Below are 16,853 nucleotides of genomic sequence, written 5' to 3' on the forward strand. Positions count from 1 at the left end.
TCCTCCGAGAACACATGAACCCCTGCGGGTACAATCATTCATATACTCATAGTCTGCACAAATATTATGAAATATTCTTCTTGTCAAAACGGCGTTTTCTTTATTTTGTATTTTATTCGAACCATGCGAAATTAGTTGATTAATATCTCATTTTAAGTGATAACATGACAGAAGAAAGGGCAGCTGAAATAAATTTGTCAAAATTTTAATAACATTAACAAATAAATAAATTAACTAATTAATTTCCGGACACTGCAACTAGTCAAATGACTGGTCAGGGCTGAAGCCACGAACATAAACACCAAGAAAGTGACAATATGCTTGTACCGGTCTAAAAATATGAAAATTACAACATACATACAAAACTATAATTTTGCCTGTGGATCTGCATGAGTGTCAAACTCGGTCTCTGACAGTAAGGAAGGAATATAAACTGAGGGTGTTTGAGAACAGGGTGCTGAAGAGAATAACTGGACTGAAGAGAGATGAAGTGACAGGATGCTGAAGAAAACTGCATAATGAGGAGCTTCATAACTTGCACTTTTCTCCAAGTATAATTAGAATGATCAAGCCAAGGAGGATGAGATGGGAGGGCATGTAGCACGCATAGGAGCATATAGGAATTTGGTGGGAAAGGCAGAAGTAAGATGACCAGTAGGAAGACATAGTTGTAGGTTGGAGGATACTATTAAAATGGATCTTAGGGTTACAGGATGAGGTGTATGGACTGGATCGATCTGTCTCAGGATAGGGACCGTTGAAGGTATCTTGTAAATACGGTAATGAAGTTTCTGTTCCTAAAATTTTTATAAATTCTTGAGTGGCTGAGAACTGGTTTCTTCTCATGTAGGATGTTTGTTTGTTAATTAGTTCTTAGCATCTAGTTGTGGATGCAAACATTAATCATTACTGAATGGGAGAGCATTTTGAGATTGTGATCTTTAGGATTGTAACATCATGTAATCTGATGAGTGATTGCTGACGTTTCGAAGGAACTTACTGACTTTATCTTCATCTGAATACTGAAGATGGAAGTAGCATTTACCACACTACACGGTGACATAATCTGAAAAACCGCAATCTGAATCTTCACCGCCCCCGAAACGTCACATTTACACGTAAGCTAGATATTCCCTGTGAGCTTTACGCAGCCAGAGTGTAGTTTGATTACGCAGTTTGTTCGTCACACACACACACACACGGCATGGAAAGAAACAGAATGCTAACAGAGTTAAAGGACAAAAGACTGAACAGCTTTGGTCAGAACCTTCTAAGTGTCGACAGAACCAGAGTACTAATATACTATAGGCTGGCAGTATGCAGGTCTGTATTCGTATAAGAAACGACTCCCATAACAGTTATATTAATTATGGTGCTAATTACATGGAGCAGATCCTTAAGAAGCCACCAGTCGCTGAGTTAGTCATGAAATTCCAAGTCTTCTCCGGTATCACTGGATTTGTAGTCGACAAAGTGACACTGGGGCAGCTTTTCTCCGAGCACTTCAGTTTCCTCTGCCAACTCCTCCACATTTAATTGATCATCTTATCATCGCCGCTATATAGTTTTGGTTTCGGTTTCGGGTCAAGTGCTACTGGTCTGCGCCAGCATAGTCATTCGCCCCACGGGCCCATCGCCATATTGTTCTGTCGCTACATAGTTTCAATATTGACACCGTCGTTAAACAACAAGAACACGATTCATTACAGTGTTCACAAGCGATCAATCCTTCATCATTTCCTTAAGATTATTTTTAACATTACTCTTTCATCCATGTCTAGGTCTCCCGAATTGTCTCTTCCCTTCAGGGTTTGTGATCAAAAATTGATTATGCATTTCTCATCTATCTCATGGATACAAGTGCCCCGACCCTCTCATTTTGTGTAACCTATGTGACATGCTGGCCTCTTGCTAGAAGAATAGTTAGTCTTACTCCCCATCCCACAGTTGGAGGACCGCCCCTTTTCCTCTGCCCTCATCACTAACTTATCTGGATGCCGTCTCTTATATATGACCGAGCTCGAGCCATGACGTGGTTACGAAGGATCCACTTAATACTGACAAGCCTGTACATTCAGGTGTTCTTTTCTCTTTGGGAGTTATTACAGCGAACTCGCCGTACTCCAGGTAGCAGTGTACTCAGCCACTTTCGCCGCAATAGCATACTTCCCTCTCGGCATGCAGAGACCCCAAAATGCAATCCACAGTTTCCTGTTTCCCTCCGTCTATGTTATCGTTTGTACTATTCCTGTCTCTGTGTGTGACATTTGAGACCTCTGTAGTACATCTCGCTTCGTAGGCTTGAGATAGATTCAACATACGCTGATATCAGCACATGTGTTGGCTTGAGAGATAACTGTCAGGTTTGCCCTTTCATCTGCTAGGAACTCCTGTAGAATGGTTTCCTTTGTTCAGTTGGAAGAAAGCATTGAATTATAACCCGTGGATTGAGAATGTCTTCACCATTTACTTGCGTTGAATACAAGGTAACAAAAGTGACTAACTCCTATTGTATCCAGTACGAGACATAAAATTTCTGTCTGCAACGTGTTAAGTACAGGGTGATCTATTTGAAAACTCACCTTAATAACAAAATATTGCAGTGAAACTCTTACACGTGTATCGTGAAACATGATCAAGAGGACGGATACATGTATTCCGAACAATACAGGATATGTACAGTACTTGGAGCAGTCCTTTCTGTTTTATATATAAAACATAATGTTCTCTGCTTGGGTGCGGTTTTAAATTGATTACTCTGTATGTGAAAGAGATCAGTTTTCTGTGCTGTCACCCGCTGTTACTTATGTCCGCTGTTTTAGAAATGTATGTGTCTATATCAGAAAAGGGAAGAAATACGTAATTTGAATTCTGCAGTTTCCTCTCGCGTTATTTTGAAATGTCATGACTCGTTCACCTTTAACGCGACTAAAGTCACCTTTTATTGTTTCATTGTTTATAACTCAAGTATTGTGATCGGTATCGATCGACGATACATAAACTCCCGTCGATACCGGTGAGATAATGTGTATTGTTACGAAATGTCCACTGGTATCAGGTAACGTTACCACCGGTGACACATTTTGTCTACAGAACACTAATAATTCCTCTCCTTGGCGCCTGCCCCTATGCTAAATGCAAACGTCGTGAAATACACTACTACATACCAGTAGAGCAGCTAAACTAAGACTTGAGCTATTATTTTCCTTTGATAACAAATGCAGTCAGAGCAATTTTGAAGCAAGATATATAAAATATAATCATATCAACCAAGAGGAAGTTATTTGCTGTCAGAGTCATCATAAAAACCTTTGAAACTCTGAACCTGGAATCCATATAAATAATATTTAAAAATTAACTTCATACTCCGCAGAAAATACGTCATACCTCTATTACAAAATCATTTGTTGACGCCATTCAGGGAAATTATTTTGTAGTCTAAGAATCTTTAACATACTACAAGGCAGGGGTTCTCAAATACGATACCAATACTTCCTGAAATAAATCATAAATTGGTAGGATCTCCCATCCCAGCCGGTCAGTGAAAAGTATAGTTCTGCACATTGTTACAGGTCCCTCCCTGCCTTACTGTATTGTGACAGCAGTAACATACAAACCATTACATTGTCTCTGTTCCTGCAGTAAGCTATAAAATGTCCCTGTAAACTTGCAAAAATAATGGAGTTCTACACATTGTTGCAGGCCTCTGTCAGACTCTGCAGTGACGGCAGGAAGAGAAGTAGTTATTCATTGTCTCTCCACCTACAGTACGCTGGAAAATCTTCCAGTAAATTCACGAAAGATGTAGTTCTGTAGACCGTTGCAGATCCCTATCAAGCTGTTCGGAGAGAGCAGGAACCTAAATAGCTGTACACTGTTTTACATCCACAGTAAGCCGTAAAATGTACCTGTACTGGCACGAGAAGTGTGGATCTATACACCGTTGCAATTACGCCTCTCAGGTTGTGCGGTGACAGCAGGAAACTAAATAGCTGTACACTGTTTTACATCTACAGTAAGCTGTAAAATGTTCCTGTACTGGCACAAGAAGTGTGGATCTACACACCGTTGCAAGTGCACCTCTCAGGTTGTGCGGTGACAGCAGGAACCTAAATAGCTGTACACTGTTTTACATCTACAGTAAGCTGTAAAATGTTCCTTTACTGGCACAAGAAGTGTGGATCTACACATCGTTGCAAGTGCACCTCCCAGGTTGTGCGGAGAGAGCAGGGACCTGACTCTTAGTAACATTTGAACCGTCTCAACGCCTACGTTAAATTTTTAAAATGTTCCTAATCAGTCACGAAAATGTTGGCGAAATATTTCGCTGGCTACAGACACATTTTTCCGGAAGTACACACACCTATATATTAAATCTTGCTGATTTCTGACTTGCCAAAGCTGTGCGTGTATACAACTAGACTTTAAATAATTTATGAGAACTCGTCGACCCCTCACAGTAGTTGCTACCACATTGGAGCCTTGATCCACAGTTACAGAAATCATGATTGAAGGGCAAAATTCGGAGTTTATAATGTTAAAACAGGTGGAACAAAAGTGGAACTTTGCTTTAAAGTAGTGGTTCTCAACCTTTATCAGACCGCAGCCCTGTAAATTATTTGTTCTATAAGAAGAGGGCCCGGCGGTTGACAAACACTGCTTTAAATGGCTAATTTTTCTCGTTTAATCAGTAAACTAGGCTTATGCATAATTTATTTCTAATATTTATGTTTTTCGCCTTCCAGTTGTCAATCATTTACGGGCATCAGAATGTGTATTGTAGTACAGATTACCGTCAGACCCATGCGGATTATCCTGTACTGCAATTTCAGATACAAGTTTTGCAAACCGTGATGGTTACTTACATTTAACAGTTTTCGGCTCTTCGATGAATACACGTCATTTGGTGACCTTCAAAACACAGTTCTTACTGGGCGAGCCGTATAAAGAAAATTGTATTTCTGAATTGTAATTGGAATTTCACAGACATAACATTTTAGCATACTGTTCGTAGCTACTCGTAACGCACAACTGAATTGCCTTGGACATATACAGATGAAAATACATCACGTCATACTCTAATGTAAACTTCAGTTTATTTTAGCTAGAGCCTACACAGCCTCTTCTTCAAGAACTCTACGTATGCCCTTTGTTCCGTGAGGGACGGAATTGTTCTAAGTGGCAGGTAAAAAATAAAAAAAAAGTAGAGGTATTCCTGTAACAGGCCGTGGAGGACCATAGGGTTCTGAGATGTTGAGGTTCCCACATTTTCTAGACAATCGGCTCATAGATGGAGGCAAGGTTGTCAGCACTACGTGCCGGCCGCGCTTTACTCCCAAGAATAATCCAAAAATATTCCTGGTACTCATTTCTGTTAGAGGCTGCGTCGACCCCAGGGCCATAATGGGGCTGGAAAGGTTAGGTCAATTGAAAAAAATCCAATGACCTCATCGGAAATTGAACCCCCAACCTTTCGGCTTGTAGCATAGTGCCTCAAGCAACTACGCTACCGCGTGCCCCCAAGTGGCAGGTAAAAAAGGTAAAATTGTCCCTATGCTTAACTAATTAAACATTACACCATGAAGGCCTATGGGGGAGTGGACTGTTCTAAACGGCGCTAATGCAAAAAACATTCTTATCTTCAGGAAGGTTTGGAAGTGCGTCATGTTACCACGTATGCTCTCTAGGCAACCTGAGTATTATTCTTGAAACAGAAGAAATAGTTGTAGGGTTTGAGGTTATCACATATCTGATTATGAAGAGTACTGCCTTCTGGGATATAACGCCATGTAGCCCAATGAAATTCAACGGACTACACGGCATTATATGCCAGAATATAGTACTCTTCANATACTGCCTTCTGGGATATAACGCCATGTAGCCCAGTGAAATTCAACGGACGTTTCGGAGGAACATATCGTTTCCGTCTTCAGGGTCGAAGAATAAGCCGAGCATGAAGATGGAAGCGATATTTTCCTCCGAAACGTCGTTGACTTTCAACGGACTACACGGCATTATATGCCAGAATATAGTACTCTTCAGAAGAGACCAGCTATTTTGCCGAAGATAACTCGCGAAAAGAAACGGCTCTTATATTTATCATTCTTTCTGTTCTTCACTGTTTGGGAGGAACAGGATAGTTAATAATCAGTCATTTTTCCGGGATTATCTCCTGAAACAGTTTTTGAAAGTACAATTATATTCTGCGGCTCAGAAACAAAGTAAAATGGACACACAGACATTTGGCATGTTCGTAAAAACGATCTGCACTGACCTTTGGGGAACAAATTTGTTGTCCCTTGTGGTTATGCCAATTTACATGTAATGACTCTATTTTATAGGACCCACAGGCATGTCGTTTTTGTGACCTTCAGAAAACGTTTCGTTACCGTGGTCAGAACTAGTACGAAAACAAGCTCATTGCCGTCATGGTCGCTTTGTTTTGCTTAAGGGGAAAGAATGGTCAGATAAACTGACTTGGACTAGAACTCATGCATGTCACAGCCAAATTAACAATTTTCCAGGGGTTGTCTTTTCAAGAATAAGACTTTTTATTTCTACAATGAGCCTTGTGGGAGAAACGGGGTGGGAGGGACAGACAGACGGATGGGAGTTTGACTATGTATGCTCTTCATGCAGTGTTATTAGAGCGACGATATGAAGGGTGAAGTGGGCGGGTCACGTAGCACCCAGAGAGATAAGAAGTGCATATAAAGTTTTCGTGGGAACATTTGAAACGAAGAGACTACTTGGAAATCTGTGCGTGATGGCAAGGTAATATTGAAATGGACCTTGAAGAAATCGAGTGGGAAGTTGTGGACTGGATTCATTTGACTCCGGATAAGGGCTGTTTACGGCCTCCAATGAAAGCAGTAATGATAATGATATCTTTATTATCCGACTTCTTATTGGTTTCTGAAAAAGAACTCTGCTCCATTGCGTTAGTTAGTTAGTCAGTTGGTTATTAAACTCGCATAGAAGTGGAATATGGGCATAAGATACAATACGTTTTTTTTCTTCTTTCTTCACTTTATGGTAGAGGAAATAGAACCTGTTTCGACTTTACATATTCATTCCATCTCGTCCAAGACATCGTAGTCTCGGCATGGTTTCTGTATACACCATATAATCTATTTCAGCATGCTTCAGTCAGTTATTCTGACAGAAAGTTTATGCAGTTTTGTCTTGTCTTCGTCTGCTTTATTTTTTTTCCCCTTGGCACTACAGCCCCAGTGGGCCTAGACCTACCTCCATGAACTTCTCCGTTCACCTGTTTTATTTTTTACTGACTATTTTCAGGTCTTCGTAATATTTTCATTTTTAACAAAGTCCAATGTAATGCAGCATTTATTTGTTTTGAAGTATCTCATCTCTGCTTCTTGTCACCTGTTATGTCTCGTGCTTTAATTTTCCAGGATTGACATCCATATAAAGAGTTCTACTACAGAGTGAACGCAAATGATCTATAAAATTACCGAAATTTATTCCGAAAGACCCAGGCAAAACGACACATCCGAAATTTCGTACACAGATTACAACTCTCAGAGTTTAGAATCAAAGTCTTCGTATGCAGTTGCAGTCATTTGCTGCCATTTGCACTGCAGTCAAGGAAATGGCGACACGTCTGCGAAAAGCGAACGATATCATGTGGTTTGATAAAATAAAACGTGTGAAACGCTTGCACCAACGCTATCAGACGGAATTTCGAGTGGATCCACCTTCCTGGGGATCCATTTATGCATTTTATAAACAATTCTGTGGGACTGGGATGCCAACCAGTAATGCCTATGTTGAACATCTAAGGTGAAGCTATCCCTGTAACGGGCCGTGTAGGCCCATAGGCTTGTGAGACGTCGAGGCTTTCACATTTTCTAGACAATCGACTCACAGCGGACGTTGAGGTTGTCAGCCTTACGCGCCGGCCTCCCTTTACTCCCAGGTAGATTTCTGGTACTCATTTCTCTTAGAAGCTGAGGCGACCCCAGTGTTATATATTGCGGCTGGAAGGATTAAGGCATTTAAAAAATCTAATGACCTCATCGGGTATCGAACCCGCGATCTTCCGGTTTGTGGCACCTATTGAACATCTATAGGTGGTAAAACAACTATGACAATTGTAGTTTAATGACGAAAGGTTCAGATGTTCAGTTGTTGATTTGCTGTAAATTTCCGAGTTCGTAAAGATCATTTGTGCTCACCCTGTACGTTAAAATTTTCACTGTTTACTTCTCCATGTTTTAGTCTTTAAGATTCTTTTTGAGATGAAACATATTCCATCATACTTACTGAGTTTCTCATAATCCTTTACCTGATATACACGTATATGCTCTGTCACTTGACACAACACTTATACACTGTCTTGGCAATACAATTACGCGAACAGATACAATGTTGGAGACTGCTTCGTGCATACTGAATAGAGTAAAGCATTTGTTCCAGTGTATGAGACTTGAGGATTCTTCGTTGGTGAAGATTCATATTGTGGTCTTCTTGGCTATGATCCCGAGCAATCTGATAGGTTGGTTCCAGGGTTTCTTAGGAATGTACTCCCTCCACTTTTTCCTGAAGATGGAGCTAGTATGTTCCTCCGAAATGTTGATAACCACTTACCATATTACACCATGTCATAACCCAGAAGACCACGATCAATATCTTTAGGGGATCATTCAACCGAAGCCCTTAGCAGCATTTTCACCTTTCTTACTATTTATTTAGCAGTAACCGCTGGCGTACGATTCTGTGAACGAATTATTATGATCCCGTTGAGATCAACGTGCATACTTACCAGTAATCTGTTGTAATATATCATCCCATTTAATCTTTAAACCGTGACAGCTTCAGTGCGAAGGCTAAAAACATCTCCATATTATTAACGAGCCGGTGATTCTGTGCCCTTTATGAGTGCCACGACATCACGTACAAGTCCTTGATCAATTATAGAACACAATTGAAACACTGTTCGCTCCAGATGATTATCAAATTAGAGAAACAAGGGAATTAGGCAGGTGCTTGCTGACGTCCTTTTTATGCCTACGGTGTTTTCAGTCAGCGGCTTCGTGATAGTCAGTCACGCCGGTGTCAACAGCGCATTTCCCAATTCTGTAAGTCATTCGTGATTTCCGCTCCTGAGAATCTGGAAAAGAACATTGAGGACCAATTCAGTAAGGTAAAGGTAAAGTTGAGCCGGTCACGGTAGCCGAACGGTCTAAGGCAAGTACTGTTTTCGCTCGCTTGGAAACCGGGATCGTTGGTTCGAATCCCACTCAGGGCATGGATGTTTAGTTTGTGTGTGTGCGTTTTTCTGTGTTTGTGTATAGGTAGAGGCCTTACGACGAACTGATTACCCGCCCAAGGAGTCCTACCGAATGTCTTAGAGCTAGAAAAACCGAAGTGAAAACGGAGAAGTTCATGGAGGTAGGAATAGGCCCACTGGAGCTGTAGTGCCAAGGAAAAAAAAGGTAAAGTTGTCTCTGAATTTAACTAATTGAGCACTACGTCATGGATGTATAGACCCACATTTTCTTGATCTCGGCACTAGTTGGTGAGTGGTCAGCTTTTCGCCCCGGCCGCTTTACCCCCAAGGAAACAGTCCCAGATACGCATTGGATAGGAGGTGGGTGGACCCCAGAACCGGTCTGGACGACTTGGAGAAGTGAAAATTCTTGGCCCTACCGGGACTCGAACTAAAACCCCTCGGTCGTCCAGTCCCGTAACCAGTCTCTATACCGACTGCGCTATTTCAGTAGTAAAAGAAAATATTAGGGAGCCATCTATGGAGACGCGTTAAAGCAAAATGTGCAGTGCCACTACGTGAAGTGCGCCACGGAACTGGTTACGTTTACTGTATACGATTATCTGTTACATTCTCTTTTTTTTATTCAACGGAGCTGTTGAGGAGAAAAATAAACACATATTTTATGTCAATTACACTTTTGCATATGTCTTCTAATTTTCAAGACAGTAGAACCAAAGTGGCCACACACATCAGAAATGTGCTGTGCTTAAGGCAACATTTCCAAATATATCTGTTCTGCGGTCCGTTCATGATTTATGCCTATATCTTGCGAATTCTGGTAAAGTAGGAGAATATATTTGAGGTACGCTGTCTTATTATTAAACTAACTGTTATCTAGAAATGAGAAAACATAAGGTGGTTATGTATTGTCAATTAAAATGATCGCTAAAGAGAGAACAGTGGCTTCTATTTAACCTTTTAGTGACAGTGGTGAACATACATATATAATAACACTTGGCCTAACGTTAAAAAACTCGACATTTCACCCAGATGTTTTAGACCTCTTTGATACTTTCATTTGGTGCTCAGAGTCTTCTTCTTCTTCTTCTTCTTCTATTCCTGTTGCTCCCACTCGAAGCATAGGGCATCCATGAAACGCTCGTTTCACTTCAGTTTCTTAGACAGTCAGTAGGACTCCGTGGACGGGGGATCAGTCCGTCGAAAGGCCGCTACCTAACACAAACACAGAATAAACGCAAACACAGAATAAACGCAAACACACATCCATTTATTGAGTGGGAGTTGAACTCACGATCCCAATGTTCGAGCGAGCGGAGACATTTCGTGTCTTAGACCGCTCGGCCACTGTGATCGGCGGTGCCCAACATAAACAACAATAATTTTCCGTAATGCCATTGGACGAAAATACTTTGTTATTCAGTTATGTCAGGAGTTCTCGAACTGTATGATACCGCGGCTCCAAATGTAAGTAAAGTGGTTCCTGTGCTTAATTAATTAAGCACTGCGCCATGAAGGCGTATGGGGGGTGGATATAAAAGTAGTAGTAGTAGTCAGGTCAGCGGTTAAGTGCATTTCTGCATATTGTTGCAAGGCATTCCCAGGTTAAACGGTGATAACACCGTACAGAGCGTCTCAGAACGTACAGTAAGTTCTAATGTTCCTGTACAGTCAAGAAATGAGATGGTATGGATTGGATTGATCTGGCTCAGGATAGGGACCAGTGGAGGGCTCTTGTGAACACGGTATTGAACCTTCGGGTTCCATAAGATCCTGGGAAATTCTTGAGTAGCTGCAGAATTTGCAGATCCTCCAGAGGGCTCAGGTCCAGGAGTAAGTACAGTCAATAAAAGTGCAAAATTCAGTTCTACACACTGCTATAGGTCCTATGAGATTATACAGTAATTGTAGAAAAATGAATAGCTTTCCAACCTCTTTACAGCTACAGTTAGCTATAAAACGTCCATATACAGTCACGAAAGTAATCATGAAATATTTTCGGTACATTTTCCGAAAGCACCTACAGGAGTATTGAGTAGAAGGTAAAAAGGTAAAGCTGTCACTGTAACAGGTCGTATAGGCCCATAAGGTTGTGAGACGTCGAGGCTCCCACATTTTCTGTAGACAATCGGTTCACAGATGGCGGTAAGATTGTCGGCCTTACGCGCCTGCCAATTGTCTAGAAAATGAGGGAGCCTCGCCTTCTCACAACGATGTGGGCCTCCACGGCCTGTTACAGGCCTAACTTTACCTTTCTTCTCTTTTTACTGGCTTGTGACGTGCCCGAACTGTGCGTAGGTAAAACTGTATGTTAAAATTCTTGAGAATTCAACCCCCCCCCCAGATTAGAAAAGTATCTTCTGGGAAGCAGAAATACTATACAGGGGCATGAAACAAGTATCCCTAATGCAGCTCATACAAAGTCCAGTTGTATGAGCCAATGAAATTTAATCACGATATTTCAAATAAATAATAATAAACCTGTTAACAATAATAATAATAATAATGTAACAGTAAATGTAAACTTTCTCCTAATTAAATTTGTGTGCGTGTCTGCAATTAGCAGATTGTCATAGGAATGCGAACATGATTTGCTCTCACAGGATGCTGTCCGAGATGGACCCGAAGCAGCATAGAGTGGGACCACAGTCCTTCTTGAGAAGCTAATAGTCTCTTAAGTACTGAAGAAATTGCCCGTCCTTACATAAACATTTCATTGCCATAATTACACAAGCCTGCCTCTGGTTCTTCACCTCAGCCAAATTAATCAAATCTACATCGTTTTAAATCCACGTTAATATTATCTTCACATCGAAGCCTTCGTCTCCCAAATGGTCTCTTTACTTCGGATTTTCTTCCAGGTTTATGTTATAGATTTCTGATTTCACCAACTCGTGCTGCACGTTCCTCCCAAACGATCTGTCTTGACTTGAAGGGCCGGTCACGGTAGTCGCGCGGTCTAGAACATGCACTGTCTTCGCTCGCTCGGAAGCCTGCATCGTAGGCTCGAATCCCACTCAGGACATGGATGTTCAATGTCCGTGTGTACGTGTGCGTTTTTCTGTGTTTGTGTACAGGTAGAGGCCTTGCGACGAGCTGATCACCCGCCCAATGAGACCAACCGAACGTCTAAGATCTAGTAAACTGAATTGAAACGGAGAGTTTCATGGAGGTAGGCCAAGGTCCAGATTGGGGCTGTAGCGCAGAATTAAAAAAATCATGCTGAAGAGGCCGGTCACAGTAGCCGCGCGGTCTAAGGCGTGAACAATCATCGCTGGCTCGGAAGCTGGGATAGTGGCTTCGAATCCCAATCAAGGCACGGATGTTTGGTAAGAGAATGCGTTTAATGTGTTTGTGTTGTCCTGTGTTTAGGTAGCGGCCTTGCGACGGGCTGATCAATCGCCCAAGGAGTCCTACCGTCTGTTAAAAAAAAAACGATTACGGAACTGAATAAGAGGTCAGGGCCCTGAATGGGCTGGAAGAGCCATTGAAAAACAAATCATGCAGACGAGCACGAAGTCTGAAGTTCCTCATTCGGCCTATGCAATTTTCTGCGATGGTCAAGATATTCCCCGCCTTTTATGTAATGTGAAGTGTCATTATCGCATTCACGAGAGCTCTTATATGAGAGTCTGATGTTGTATTTAAACGTTTTGGAAATAGATTGACAAACAGAATTGTGCAAACATGCCATTGGACAGATGTGTGACTTGAACAGCGACCACAATTAGGCGTAAAGTGCAATGAGGCAAACAGAACCTTAAAAGTACAGACGTAAACTTTAATATCACTTCAGGATGCTCAGAGAGGAAGGATGACGCTGCATATACGTAACTGTAATTTAGAGTAAAACTTTATAGACAGAAGCAGGTAGGCGACCTCACCGAAGTCTTCATCACTCTTGCGCTGCATAATCTTCAGTTCTGTACAGTGGTGGATCCGGGTCGTACGCTTCACTGGACAAGGCACTTAAATTTCAAAGTGAACCAGACGGTCCGTCACCAGATTCACAAAAGATTATTATTTGTACTATAAGTCAAATTCGGTCTATTCTTTAACAATTATTAATTAGACACTTTGGTATGTCCCACTTCAGAACTAACTTGTGAAATTATTAATCATTTTGACAATTTATATCACTCGATATGTCTAACATCAATTTTAATACCTTCTCCCGCCTACTACTAGGTCTCCAAAGTTGTTTCTTTCTGACACGTATATTTTTCGCTATTTTTTTTTGCCTTGAGTAAGTAGTAGTAGTGGTAGTAGTAATGACAGTAGTGATGGTGGTTGTAGTAGTAGCAGCAGTAGTATTGGTGATTATAGTAGTGGTAGTAGGAGCAGCAGTAGTAATATTAGCGTTAGCGGTAGTAATAGTGATGGTAGTAGTGGTAGTAATAATGATAACATTGATGGTAGTAGTAGTAGTAGTAGTAGTAGTAGTGTAGTGAGCCGTGGTCCCATTAGTCCTTGAAACTTTAAATTAATTTAATAATATAAATTCAGTTCCTACCTCACAGAAGACACATTACATCTCCATTAGAAAAGGAAGAGGTCGGTAATTTCTGTTTAGAGAAATAACGATGGTTTATAAGTCATGCAAAACACGTTCAACGCTCTGTGAGCAAGCAGGAAGTTTTTGAATATTGCAGCAGGTGGTATATATAGTTACCAATGTGCATGAAATGGTTCACTTCCAGATCGGCACATCTTGATGCCAGATCCGCCACTGGCCCTGCACACAGTCTGGAACGCCAGTGCATCGCATTTGAGCACTGCGATTTATTTAGGTGAGAATGGGGAAAACGCTTGCTTTTAAGAGCCACATATCCTGAGGCAGATTTACACTTCAACTTTTTAAGACTGCTTGGGGAATAATTGTTCAAGTTGAAGATGAAGAAAGTTTTCATGAGAATGGCTCCGTTTACAGTTTTCACTTCAATTCTCTTCTCTTCTTGTCTCACTTTATACAGCAGTTTTTGTTATTATGCTACTGTTTAGGATATGCATGTACAGACACCCTGCACACACAGGCCTTCACGATCCTGGGGCAGTGCCTGTTCTGCCTTCCCCATCACCGTCTCCCAATAAAATGTTTCCCCGCCAACACATTGTAACCCCTTCTTTTTCAATTTCTCTCATTCTTTTTCCCTAAAACCAATTTCTGTGTCAGACCTAACTTCGCATTTCCACGGATCTTTAAGTCGCTTACCATCAAGTCATGTAAACACGCCTTCTTTCCACATGTGAATGAGATACTTTCCTTCTACATATGACAGACATAGCAGTTCTGAGGTACCTGTTCTTCTTCTGACTTGACGGATCAGGCCTTCCGGCCTATTCCATTCAGTATTAACCTGGAACTATGGATCTTGTAGACAGTTGGTCGGACTCCTTGGACGGGTGATCAGTCTGTCGCAGTGCCGCTACCTACACAGGACAACCCAAACAGAAAAATCGCAGACATATATCCATGCCTTGATGGGATACAAACTCGCGATCCCAGAGTTCAATGGTACGAAGACATTTCATGCTCTAGATCGCTCGGCCGTTGTGATAGGTTTTAGGGTTCATAACATGGTTTCATGGTTTACATGGAACACCATGTACGTCTTTGTAAATTACGTCTTGAGACCTTCTACATGGTCTGTGTGAAAGATGGAGCGGGAGGGGAGAGAAAGAGCATGTGTATTTGTTTATTTGTGGTTTATTTAACTGTACTGTAATTAGCTGCGAATATACAGAATGAAATGATGGGATAATTAGTGAATAGTTAATTGGAAAATGCAAAATTAAGCGGTGTGGCCTAATTTCAGATATGATCCCAGAATATACGTGTGGCTGGAGGTAATGAGGAAGACCAAGAGAAACTCAGTCGAGACTACTTCAGTTCATAGAAGGGGTGTTAAACACTGATCCACAACTTGCGGTGGAGGGGAAGAGAGCTCTCGTTTCCTGATTTTATAAATTTACCTGCTGCTAGTGCCACAGTAAAATCACGAAAAGCTTTCTCCTTGGAAACAAATTTAACATCTGAAGCCTTTTAGAATTTCAGTAGTTTACGAAGCCGTAATTTATTTTCGTAAAATATATGTATGCTTCTTGTTTTCCTCAAAACATTAACTTATGCAGCCAGAAAACCCCATTGCTGGGTAATAGACACATTCCCAAAGCCGGAAACAATAGAAATGTAATGGTTTTGATCAACCCAATGCCAGGCAACGGTTCGATAAACGCGGTCCAACACGCAACAGTAGATGAGGCTGTATTTTCTATGTCGTCCGCGCAACATCCAGTGCCGGTAACGGACCAATGAACTCGCAGTCTGACAAGTAACAGGTGTTTTCTCTGAAGTCCGCGCCGAAGGTTAATAACAAACGAAGAACATCGTTTCTTGAATCATAGTTCAGGAGAGTAGAGTTGAGAGCACAGCGTTCTGTACAGGAAGCTGCGAAGAAAAGAGTTAGTTGTAAGAGTGTGGCTGAGAAGAGTAGACTTTATATGTAATATCTGGAGTGTGTAATTCAGTGAGACTATTATAGTTCCTGTGTTTTAATTACTAGGAAACCACTAGTGTGTGTGTGTGACAGTGAATTATAAAGTGTAGAAATAGTGATAACGCTATAATTACGTGTAATTACTGGTAATACGCGTAACATTTTATTCACCACGATCGGTAAGAATACGGTTACCCGAAGAAAGAATGCTGCTAGAAAACGCAACCTCTATTTTCTCGCGAATTACTTCTGAAACGTCAGATACTTGCTCCGGTTTAAAGACACGTCTCTGAAAGTGCTCTAAAAAGTGGCTTTCACGTCGCTCTCTTTGGAGAACTGTATAAAATTCTTCAACAGTAGATATCTCATTAAGCTCACGATGCCGCACTGGAGGTATGAACACCATAACGTCCCCCCTTGTTCATAAGTAACTTATGATATAAATCTGGCACAAGTTAACGAAAGGGTTCACCATCCGTGCTGTAAACGCACACAGTAGCCTACGTCTGCCCAAAAAATCTGAATTGTCGATTACAGTGTTATCATGATCAGTAAAACGTGCATGAAAATCTTACCGAAAATATAGGTAAAAATAGATAAAGTTGTCCCTGTGAATAACTAATTAAACTCTACGCCATGAAAGCGTAAGGGGGAGTAGATATATAGATTCACGTTTCCTTGACCTCGGCACTAGTTGAGGTGAGTTTTAGTTTTACTTTAAACGTCATATTTACAGGTCCATATCAGTTTTTGACTGGAGATCCTTAAAACAAGAGATCACTTGGTAGGACTAGGCAGAGATGGAAGGATCACATTAAAATACATCTAAAGAAATGGGGAGTAAGGGTGTGGAATAAATTCATTTGTATCAGGTTAAGGAATAATGAAATAAAAATTCGGGTTCCATAAAAGGCGGCGAATTTTCTTGGGTAGTTGAATGAATGTTATCTTTTCAAGAAGGGCTCTGCCCCATAAAGTTAGTTTTTAGTTATTTTTAGCTGACGCATCTACAGATATCACTTAAATACATAGTTCGGATCGTAGATTTAGCTAAAATTTAGAACATTCTTTTCTTATTACATTATTTACAAACTGCAGATGCA

General features: G+C 41.1%; 1 protein-coding gene across 1 annotated transcript in view; it reads right to left on the reverse strand.

Annotated features, from left to right (window-relative positions):
- Positions 1-14,580: 14,580 nt before the first annotated feature.
- LOC117282384 overlaps positions 14,581-16,853 on the reverse strand; it is a 34,084-nt gene continuing 31,811 nt past the window's right edge. Inside the window, exon 3 of the mRNA XM_033751762.1 lies at positions 14,581-14,683. Coding sequence (XP_033607653.1) covers positions 14,661-14,683 — 23 coding nt within the window. The 3' untranslated portion in view covers positions 14,581-14,660. The remainder of the gene's footprint in view (positions 14,684-16,853) is intronic.

This window comes from Cryptotermes secundus, unplaced genomic scaffold (genome assembly GCF_002891405.2).
Source record: "Cryptotermes secundus unplaced genomic scaffold, Csec_1.0 scaffold2034, whole genome shotgun sequence".
Taxonomy (NCBI): domain Eukaryota; kingdom Metazoa; phylum Arthropoda; class Insecta; order Blattodea; family Kalotermitidae; genus Cryptotermes; species Cryptotermes secundus.